This window comes from Lactuca virosa, chromosome 2 (genome assembly GCF_052849685.1).
Source record: "Lactuca virosa cultivar CGN04683 chromosome 2, Lactuca_virosa_CGN04683_v6, whole genome shotgun sequence".
Classification (NCBI taxonomy): Eukaryota; Viridiplantae; Streptophyta; class Magnoliopsida; order Asterales; family Asteraceae; genus Lactuca; species Lactuca virosa.
Window position 1 is genome coordinate 234682030 of NC_136427.1, and position 11594 is coordinate 234693623.

At 33.2% G+C, this 11594-nt stretch overlaps 2 protein-coding genes across 11 annotated transcripts; one reads left to right on the forward strand and one right to left on the reverse strand.

Annotated features, from left to right (window-relative positions):
• The first annotated feature begins 1534 nt into the window (after positions 1 to 1534).
• Positions 1535 to 4990, forward strand: LOC145160487 (uncharacterized). Of its 10 annotated transcripts, none has more exons than XR_013738122.1 (10): positions 1535 to 1915; positions 2000 to 2315; positions 2426 to 2501; positions 2730 to 2797; positions 2925 to 2985; positions 3079 to 3188; positions 3300 to 3342; positions 3854 to 3906; positions 4109 to 4252; positions 4704 to 4990. XR_013738122.1 is itself a non-coding variant. In XM_079079702.1 (10 exons), the coding sequence occupies exons 4-10, from the start codon at positions 2429 to 2431 to the stop codon at positions 4150 to 4152; spliced, it is 522 nt and encodes a 173-aa protein (XP_078935828.1). In that variant the 5' UTR covers positions 1536 to 1915; positions 2000 to 2066; positions 2137 to 2315; positions 2426 to 2428; the 3' UTR covers positions 4153 to 4990. The 10 variants fall into 10 exon arrangements, 7 of the variants coding, with proteins under 7 accessions (XP_078935830.1, XP_078935828.1, XP_078935827.1 ...); XR_013738121.1 differs by having other exon boundaries at positions 1536 to 1915; positions 3854 to 3976; XM_079079702.1 differs by having other exon boundaries at positions 1536 to 1915; positions 2000 to 2066; positions 2137 to 2315; positions 3854 to 3976; positions 4109 to 4990.
• Positions 4991 to 6041: 1051 nt separating this feature from the next.
• Positions 6042 to 6892, reverse strand: LOC145156863 (U-box domain-containing protein 51-like). Its single transcript, XM_079076089.1, has 2 exons — positions 6692 to 6892; positions 6042 to 6606 (listed from the first exon to the last, which is right to left on the reverse strand). The coding sequence occupies exons 1-2, from the start codon at positions 6800 to 6802 to the stop codon at positions 6133 to 6135; spliced, it is 585 nt and encodes a 194-aa protein (XP_078932215.1). The 5' UTR covers positions 6803 to 6892; the 3' UTR covers positions 6042 to 6132.
• Positions 6893 to 11594: the final 4702 nt, after the last annotated feature.

The following is an 11594-nucleotide window of genomic DNA, read 5'->3' on the forward strand; positions in this document are numbered from 1 at the left end:
AGGCTAGAAAGAGGTTCTAGAGAGAGAGTAAAAAGAAGAAAGAATGAGAAAGGTGTGAAGAAAATGAGGGTGGGAGAGGTTCTATTTATAGGGTGAAAATGGCTGAACTTGGTGCCACATGTCACCATCTAGTGGCAAGACTTGGGGAGAAAGCAATGGCCAAGATTGTGCCACATCACCCATTTTTGCACAGCACACTTCCGACTTCTAAAATTTGTAACTTTCACATACGACCTCCGTTTTTGACGTTCTTTATATCCACGCGTAGGTAAAAATAAGATCTACAACTTTCATTTTGACTCCGTCAGCTAATTCTTGACCGATCTTAAATTTAACAGTACGAGGAGATTATACTGTTAAATGTCCGCGTAAAATTTATAACTTCTACATACAGACTCTGTTTTCGTCTGTCTTTTTACCGTTGAGTTCCTATTAATGAGATCTTCAATTCTCATTTAGGTCGCATAGGCCAAAAACCGCTCGAACTAAAATTCGAGTTTCGGGCCGTGCACTGCTATGCCAAATCTTAGAAAATTCATAACTTCATCATACGAAGTCAGATTTGGGCGTTTTTTTTTATGTTCTCGGTTTAACGTATACTACAACTTTTGTTTATATCACTAAGGCTAAAAAGTCCTTTATCAAAAATTCACTATTTACGTCTCCCGGTGCCGTGCCGGTTCTGCCGTAAAACTTCGACGGGCCATAACTTCTTCGTTATAACTCGGATTTCGGCGTTCTTTATATGTACGGAACTCTTGAGACATATTCTACAACTAGGTTAAGATTATTTATTCTAAATGTATTATCTCTAAATTGACTAGCCCAGATCTACGGGCGTGACATATTCATTTATTCATTTGTGAATAACAACGAACTCATTTGTTAATAGCAGTGTATTCATTTGTGAATAGCAGTGTAATCATGTGTTAATGAATGTATTTATTTATGGTTAGAGGTATTCTTTTTATGAAGAAATGATAATTTTTACACTCTTTTTATTTTTCAGTCGATTAAAAAAAGGAATTGGATTACTTGTAAATTGATGTGTATTCATTTGTGATTGGAGAAGTATCAGGTTTTTTGAAAAAAAATCATTTGTGAATACAAATGTATTAATTTAGGGTTCGATTTCTATTCATTTTTTTGAAAAAAAAAACCGTGAAATAGAAGGAAAAAATTGATTTTCTTAATTTTTTTTTTCAGTTTTAAGATAAATTTTGGTAAAAATGTTTTTTATATTCCATTAATAAGAAAAATAAAAAATTGAATATTTATTTCTTTTTTGGTAACTGCTCCTAAATTTAAGGGAATTTGATTGAATTTTATTTTATTTTAATTTAATTAAAATATACAATTACTAATATGACCTTATATATTGATTGGTCCAGAATTGTTCTCGCGTTCTCAACCTTTTAGGTGTTGTCTTATATATATATATATATATATATATATATATATATATATATATATATATATATATATATATATATAAACGTTCGGGCAATTTTTTTAGCGCGTGAAAAGGTGTTCTTCCACTCTCACCGCCTATATAGGCCGATGCATGTTCTCGACAAAGCCAAAGATGTGGCTTCTTCTCCGTCTCTGTCATCTGCTCCATATCCACAGTTCATTTCCCCATAAAGCTTTTTGAGACAACTGCATATCAATACCTCCATCACTGCTTCATCACTATCTCTATCATCTCACCACCGCTTTCGTCTATTTCACAAATTAAAGACGGCGATTGAAGAGCTAACGTCTACCATCGCTTCCTATTTTCTCCCTTTTCTCCTCTTCCACCACAGGATCAAGACGTTTCTTTCACCTACCTTAACGTCGATTTCCCTCCACCGCATTCCTTCCTTCAACATTGAAGACTATGATGGGAGAGACACATGTGTTGATTGTATCGGTGATGAGCCAATTCTAACCTTGGGTATTTTTTTGCCTTAAAACGACCTCCTCATCGTTTCTTTCTTTTACTTTGTCTGTTCAGGTTCACTATCAAAGAGGAGACCGAGCAGAGCATGACGGCATCCCTCTCCATCTCTTTTGTCTCTCAGGTAACTATCCATCAGCCTTTGTTTTGGTTTCTCATTTGTTTTTTCTTTGATTATAATAGATCGAAATCAGATGAAGATAGTTTGGTGTTCTTGTCCATGGCGATCTGATTAGCGTGAAGCCTTGCTGACATCAACTATTTCATGCTTCAAACTAACAACACTATCTTTTCTGTTTCTCTCCCTTTATACATCAACAGTGGACGTTCGGTAATCAATCGAATCAATTGTTGGCGGCTGTAATTGCTTTAGGTGAACACAAACATCTCAAATTCTTTTTTAGGGTTAAAAAAATTTTGTGCCATGGCGGAATTTTGTTGAATGTTGCTTGTTAATAACTGAATTACTCGATGTTTGAACAGATAATGATGCTCAAAACCACCTTCTTTTATGCTACAAGAATACACTCGGGATTTCTTCACCATCGCTCCATCAAAGGCCCGATTTCCTAAAATATTTTTTATTAAGGCTTAATTGCAACTCATGATTTTATGTATTTTTTATGATATTTAGTAATATCTCTCTCTCTCTCTCTCTCTCTCTCTCTCTCTCTCTCTCTCTCTTATGGTTTTCCATACCGATTGTTTGATTTTTGAATTCTAATTGCTTTTGTCATTTTAAATTTAATCTTGAAACGTAAATTTCTTGAAACTTAATTTTTAACAGTAGGATCAAAGCTTACGGGTTCTTCAAAAAAAAGTAGTTCATCAGAGTCTGATGAAGAACAAAAGAAGGTATAATCTTTTATTATGTGTACATTTTTGCATATGGATTGCTTTGCTCAAAATATGGTATCTTCATCAACATTTAAAGAAAGCAGTCAATTATCCATATGATGGTTAACTTTCTTATGGCAGACAGAGTCAAGATGATGGAAAATGTCAACATGATCTTTATGAACAACCTAATTGTCAAGTGTCAAGTATGATCAAATCCATAATATTTTTTTATTCAATAATGGTATGTTAGCCTCCCTTACACATTCACTTTTATATACTTTTTGTGGTGTTTGTAGATCGTGGAGTTGGTGCCCTCGACGTCCGTTTGAAGTTCCAGAAAAAGAGTAACAAACAAGCAATTGTTGGTGCAAATGGATCCTTGTCAGGAGTGCAAATCAGAACTAAGGTATCTAATATAACTATCTGGTGGATTAGTGAACTCAATTTTGTTTCTAATAGTATCTCCAAGAGACCAAACCTCATCCCCCTCTGAATAACATTTAGTGTTTTTTTGCAGGTATATAAGAAAGCCATGTCATTTGGAGAAGTGGTCAGATCAGGTAAATTCTTTTATACTTGATGAGTTAGACAAGATGCTGAAGTCCCTTGTATGCTTTCATATCCGTACATGGACTTGTACTCTATTTCACTGTAATTTATGCACAAATATTGTTTTATTTTATAGTCCGACTTATAATAAGAGTCACAATCTTTTATCATACATAATTATTAACCATTTTTGGAGCAAGATTCTTGTGCAAAGACCTTTTCTTCTCTACAAACCCATTTATAGCTGGTATCAAACTTTAAATAAACGCTACAAGAAGATAAAATCTGAATTGGTATGGCATTTTCAAGTAAAAAGATATTTACTCAAACTAAAAACACACCAACATCCAATCAGGGTATGTAATTGCCAAGCAAAAATATTATTAGTTTAAACTAAATACATAAAGAACATCTATTTCGGTTAACAACAATGAAATAAATTACAGCAAGAATCAGGAACGAGTTCAATGTTTTTGATCAGATCTAAAAGAATTTATAATTTATTGATATCTTCTTAGGAAGGCATCTGTGAGTTCTGTTGCTGGAACAACCGCATGTTTCCCGCACCGAAACGTGTACGTCTCTCCTTGCTGCTATATTGTACTATACTCACCTCCTGCATTGTTGTTTCTCATTTGATTAAAGGTTTGCTCACATTAAATTATTGAACCTTACATATTTTACATAATTTTAGTCTGCTTGATTTTGGAAGTAGGACAAATATATTTGTCTATTTTCATTGTTTTACACATGGGTTTTCCTGTTGGAATCTTTCAGGATTGCGGTTTTACGGAGAGTTGGTTGGACCACGGAGGCCATAGATAGCATTGTTCAAATCTTTAATTATTCTGCTCAAGATTGAAAAACATAAGCTCTCCGTTGGGAGCAACCGATCCAACCCTTCACGATCCATTTCGCCAGGTTTCTTCTTGATTTATTTTAGTCAAATAACTAAAAATTAAGTTGGTAGAGAGTGTTGAGCTCATATTCATTTGATTTAAAGACCCATATAAGCCAACTATTGTTATTCCAAATCTTAAAGTCAGAATCATATTTAACTATATACGAAGCAAAACTGCTTGTACATAGAAACATGATTAATGCAAATGGTTGACATGCTTGATTAATTCATGTAATTTTGGCTATGCTGGCACTTATATCAAATTTCTTTTTGAGTATATTTAAACTTGCACCTACGATCACCAATCACCATATTGTTTGTACGGGATCAAAAATCAACGGTGAAGACGCCACAATTAATCACTTATAGCCCATTAATGACCTACGAAAATATGATAAGGACCAGAATTACCCTAACATATATGATTCATCTACACTTAAAGATCATTTTTTATTGTGAATGTGAGTACAGGTGTAGATTTATTGACAATTCTGGAAGAGATAATGCTAAAAAATCTTACAGTATGACACTATCTATGGCTGCCTCAGACTCCTCTGTTGCAAATTTAGATTCCTGTTTATTGCAAGTAATGTAGACAAAGTCATGTTTGTGGATTTTGATGGAATGTAGTGGGATTGGAATTGAGATTACATTCCATAGAACATGTATTTTGTAAATATACTGTGGAAAAGAAAGTAGGCCATTAGTCTTTATTCTTTTACCAATATAGACAATGCATTCTACTTTATTTCACTTCATTTCTTTGATTTCCTTACCAATGATGGCAACATATTTGCTTCTTTACCAATAATAACATCGTACTTTGAATTGCTTACCCATAATGGCAACATTTTCGCATTTCCTCGAAGATTCGGACAAAAGCATTTCCCAAATAAACCTTCGTGGGGCATGATTAGCATGGCCCTTACACAACCCTAGTATATATATATATATATATATATATATATATATATATATATATATATATATATGGAAATTTTGAAAGGAATAATTGTTATTTTTTTTTGTTGCCAAACAACCACCTACTCTAAAATTGGGCGTTCGAGAGTATATAAAAACGGGTCAAACCCATTAGTAAAGTATGATCCTTTATATATATATATATATATATATATATATATATATATATATATATATATATATATATATATATATATATATATATATATATATATAAAGGATCATACTTTACTAATGGGTTTGACCCGTTTTTATATACTCTCGAACGCCCAATTTTAGAGTAGGTGGTTGTTTGGCAACAAAAAAAAATAACAATTATTCCTTTCAAAATTTCCATAAATATTTGTTAAATTTAGTTAGTTTCCCTATTTTTTTAGTTTTATAGTTAAAAGTCTATGACTAAACTAAAAATATAAAATTTACAAAACAAACGGTCTTGATGTTGAATCATCAAGAAGCTTACCAAAAAGCCCAATAAAAAAAGAGTATCTATATTAGTTGATTTATGTTAAATCTGAGGGTTAATAACCTAGGAGTAAGGTTTCCATGCTGTACACATTATGTCCCAAAGGTTTTTTTTGCATATTACATACACCAGTAGGGTTGTTATAAACGTTTACATATGTCCCTTTTACCAATTTCTCCCAATTTTACCGGTTACAAACTTAATTAGGGCATTACGTGGATATTAAGTTCATTACATGGATATTACATGGCATTTTAGTGGCATTTTAGGCGTGTTATTTTTTGCGAAATAATCTCTCGTCTAAGATCCCGTTTTCCATGTATTCATAAACTAAGCTACCATGATCCACACACGCATCGATAAGAATCAGCAAATGAGTATGTTGTATTCTGCTCAACACTTCAAGCTACAGTGTCATTGATTAGGTTCCAGTTTCAGATTCAGTATGGGCTTCTACAAATCTTTATTAGTTAAGTTGCATGGATTCATATTCCATATCTCCTGCTGAAATTGTTTGGTTCTGAGAGCTTCCTGAGAATGAAGAACTTTCACAGCAACAACTGTATGATGAAAGCTCGATTTATACACAATTCCGTTCCCTCCTGTTCCTATCTTAAGATCTTTAGAAAATGAAGAACAAGCATCCACAATTTCTTTCCACGTAAACTTCTGGTATTGTAGAGAACTCCCGGTTATGGCATCTAGAAGCTTTTCTTTCTCTCGATGTTCCCGTAAAGCCTTCCCTTCTGCATCTTTCCTCACTGCGGCTTCTCTTCTTAGACATTCTTTTACATACTCCACTTGTCTTTTAGTTGTTTCGTGCTCTTGCTTCTCTTGTTCAACTAACGCTTTTGCTTCCTCTTCTTTAGCTTTCAACTCCTTGAGCTTAATCGATTCCTCTACCTGTCGTTCTTTAGGATCTTTCAGCTGATAGAAAATAGTCAGACGGGTATCAAAATTGATGAGATTTTTTTTTAAAAAATTAAGATTTGAAGGGGGAAACGGAGATTACCTTTCGGGAAGCATCAAATGACTCATTTTGTGCAATTGCATACATCCCGCGAACGTGTCGGAGTTCAACTCGAAGTTTTTCCAGCTCAAAATCGACATTATTACCCCGCATGTTGAGTGTTTTGACAAAATTAAAGCTTACTAGAACCCTAACTCAAGGTTTGGATGCAATTGATAAAGAGGAAAACTGGATTTCTGTTGAAAATTGGAAGAAATCGGTAAAAGGGACGATATGTAAACGTTTATAACAACCTAGGTGTAATATGCACAAAAAAAACCTTAGGGACCTAATGTGGAGAACATGGAAACCTTATTACCTCCTAGGTCAATAACCATAAATATTAACTACGGTTTTGTGAATTAATTCTACAGCTATAAAGTATAATCACAAGTTTTTGCATAAATAATTAAATATTAACAATATAAAATGGCGTGAACATATATTTTAGCGAAGAATGCCCCTTGTTTAGTCTTTACGACCTGACCTATATAAGGACTAATTACTAATTAGTGGGTGGGCTAAGCTCAATAACTATTTTGCTTAGGCCCCGTTTGATACGTATCTTTTCAGGTCCAAACAGATCTTTCTGGCTGAATGGACCGGAAAGACTGTTTGATTTGCACAAAAAAATGGTCTTTCCCGGTAAGATATGTCTTTCCCAGAAAACTCCAAAATCATATCTTTCTGGCTGAATGGGCTGGAAAGACAATTATGCACCAAACCCGACCTCTTTCTTTCTTTCTTGGATTATTAATTTTTTTTAAATAACTTTTTTTTAAATTTATGTTTTATTGAATTATTATTTTTTTTTTCATCATTCAGCACAATCAATCAGATGTATAATCAAACAGCATGACTTCTTTCCCAGTCAGAAAACTTTCCCAGACAGCACTTTCCCAGACAGAAACTATCAAACGGGACCTTAGAGTGTTTTTTTGGGTTCTATTGCAAAAAACCGATTGAGAGTTTCTAATATTTAGTTTTTAAGAAAAAGTTTGGAAAAAAATTGTTCGGCGCTAGGAGCTAATAACTTTTATGCCTATTTCTTGAGTTTTAGCAAAGAAAAAAAAAAGGGGGGGGGGGGGAGTAAGAAGAGAAAAGAAAATAAATTTGGATTTTGTGTTCCCGAGTTTGTGAAAAGTGAAATTATTTAAGGAGAGAAAGACATTCCAGACTAATTTTGTATCGATTAAAGTACATTATGGATTTGGATTTTAGATTCATACAATTTTACATTAATTGCAATCCGGGACAACCATTCATCACCACTTATTAAAAATTTATGGTTATGCACTTTCATTCAAGTGACTCAAGTTTAGAAACAAACCCTCCATGAACAGGGGCAGACCTATAGAGTGTCCCGAAGGGTCCCCGACAACTACTCAAACTTTTCATATTAAAATATAAAAATTAATTTTTTATTAGTGTTCGCCTACAAAAAAAAGATCATATTATTACTACAGTTCAACTAATTAATCAAAAGTAGGTGGTTGAGTTGGTCTCACACGCCTTATTAAGGTTCTGGTCGGAAAGGGAGTGGGTTCAAATCATACACTCAATATATATATATATATATATATATATATATATATATATATATATATATATATATATATATATATATATATATATATATATATATATATACTAGAAAGGTTACCCCCGCTATGCGGGGGCCAGAAACTTTCAATGTTGTTTCCGAATTGATAAATATGACAGACATAGAAAGTGCAAGGATGAAAAGTCCGGGCTTTGCCCCGGACAAAAAATGTAAAAGTTTTGACTGCAAGGACCAGAAGTGTGAAAATGGCTAAAGAATTAAAGGGGTAGGAATTAGCAACTTTTTAGAAAAGGGATCAAAGTTGTCAAACCGTTAAAGTTTTGTGGCCAAACTTTAAATATTAAAAGGTTCCAAAAAATTGTAAAAATATTGATTGCAAGGACCAAAAGTGTCAAAATGGGTAAAGAATAATGAGCAAAGTTGCCAAAAAACATCCAAATTTAGTATTCCTAACTTCCAACAATAATACATGGACCAATTCTGCCAAAAAAATGGGAAGTTGAATGGAACACAAACAAAAGGACATGAATAAATTAATTAAAGTACAGGGACCGGATATGTAAATCAAGGGACCAAACTTGGACAAAGTATGCCAACTTCACTATTCCTTTCTTCCACAACTTTAATATATATATATATATATATATATATATATATTATTCTTTAAATGTACCATTGTGCCATTAAATAAGGGCCCAAAAAGATTACGGTGAACATGGCCGAAAAAGATTATGGTAAACAGAGCCAGAAAGATTAGGGATCCAAAAATATCTGGTTTTGTGGTTTTATGCTTGTACCAAGTCTTTTATGCTCATGATCTTCTTGCAAACATCGTATGCTGTTAATGGTTTAGTTGTCAAGCCAACCCTAAACAAGGGCTTAAATCATTATACTTTTGTTGTATACCGAAATGTTGTTGCAAGTCTCTTCTTTCAGTCCTTTTTCTTCTTTCGTTGTAAGGTATGTGGTTTTACATGTAATCATGTATATGAATCCACAATTTTTCTTTCTTGTTGTCATTGGTTTGCAGGTGCAAATAGGAAAGTTAGGCCATAAATGACAATTTTCATCTCCCTGAAGATCATGTTATTGAGATTACTAGAGTATGTATTCTATATTCTTCTTGTTCCTTAGACAAATTGTACTATGTTGGAATAAAATTTACAAGAGCAGCTTTTGCTATACTGGAAAAAAAATTACAAGGGAGATTTTTGCTATATCTATGTGCATCCTTCCTCATGAAAATTGTTACATGATTATATCAACTTTAATAGACTTTAATCAGTAAATATTTCTGAGCCCTTTTTGTATCATGTTTGGACTATAAAAAGAACAAACCTAATTAATAGAGCATTTAACAAGTTCAAACCCATCTCTAATTAATGTAAGTTCTAGAACTACTAGTTTGTTATTTTTAATACACTTGTGCTTTTAAATTGTTTTAGGTTATTATATTTGATCGGAAAAAATTGGTGACACTACTACAGTAAATTTTTGCGTCCAACCTTGTCCGTAGATGCAAGTGTTCAAGCTAATTTTTAGTTTCTTGGAATGAGAAAAGCTAGGGTAGGCCGTAGGCGTTATTATGGTTGCCCCTATTTTCCACATAAAGATGCAGATTGTGAGGATTTAAGTGTTATGATTAATAATTATTTATTTTATGTAAATGGTACTGAAATGCAAAGGCAATTGATTAATATGTGAGCATCATCCTAATAAATCCAATATGGAAAGATAATTTAAAGAACACATTAGTAACATGGTGTTTATGACTAGGTTTTGATTTTTATGTGTGAGTTTCATTGTTTTTGTTATTTTGATTTTGTTTAATACTAATCATGTTAGGGTGTTACCATAATTCGTTAAATGCCATTGTAATCGGTTTGTAAGGTCCTGTTGTTTTTTGTATCATTTTCGGTATGAGTATTGAAAAAGAAGACAATCGGTGCTAATAAAAATTAAAACAAATGGAAAATGGCATATTAGTGTTCAAAATACATTACACGTCGTCTTATCTGAAATATATAGTTGAACTTGGGACTTGTGAAAATTTCAATTGACTAAATTCACAATGAACTTCAAACAATTACATATAAGTTTCAATTAACTTCATGGCCATATCGATCAATAAAAGTATCTCCATAGTGGTGGATTTGGCACACTGTGTATTGGTTATTTCCTTTCACTTGACAAATGTAAGGTCACACCTTATGATTTAATGAGTCAAACACTTTATATGTTGACCGCCAGCTCCAACGCCAATATCAACATCAACATCAACGCCTAAAGCCTTATCATCGTCAGCGTGCAGATAGTAATCTTATGTAATCTTTGTATATTATGTAATTATACAGATATGTATAGAATAGATAGCAGGTCCGATATCTTTGTGATGAGGATCGGTTCTTAGTATAGATTAGATACAATCCATTCAATCAATGAATATACTAGTATAGTTTAGTATATATTCAACATTAGGGTGAAACCCTAATGTTAACGTTTTGGTGACCGTCTTTGTGACAACCCATTTTCTTGGTGAAAACAACCCATTTCTTGGTGAAAGACAATTTGGTGAATACTTTGTGCTATTTATTTTTTCTATTCTTAATTTGCTTAGTATGTTTGTTTTTGTTAATTATACTTGAAGTGTATCCGATCGATACAAACCTTTAATTAGTATCAGGTTTTTGATACACTCAAGTAATTATGTCAACCTCCTACAATCCAAAATCGACTGCTTTCAACAAGATTCCTCCGTTTGATGAACTTAACTTCACTGCTTGGAAATCAACGGCCATGGATGCTCTCGGGATCATGGACTTTGACATGCTCGTCATCAACAAAGGTCCCATCGTCGTTATGCATCAATCATCCAATGATGGTGCATCTGATTGTAAGCTAAAAAGGAAATCTATGCCGGGATACAAAAAGGAAGAGAAAAGAGTGATGAATCTCGATGTAAAGACGAGAGTTGCCTTTGGAACTCACTCCATTATTATATCTATCGTTTAGTTCAAAACTGATCAAATGCTCAAGATATGATGATCACACTATCATTTGCTTTTGAAAAAGAAAAGCTCTCTGATGATGAAGCTTCAAACGGTAAGTGTCTCATGGCCTAGATTGTTGAATCTCATGCTGACACATCAAATGATAGCGTTGACACTCTTGACAGTTGACACTGATCCTTCTCAAGCTGGTACAGACCTTAAGGAATAGGACACAACCTCAACGTATCAGGTAAACAATCTTGTTAATTACTATTTTGTCGAAAACATCAAAAAAATGACACGATTGATCAGTTACGTTTCGATTTATCTGTTTCAAACAAAGAAATATCTT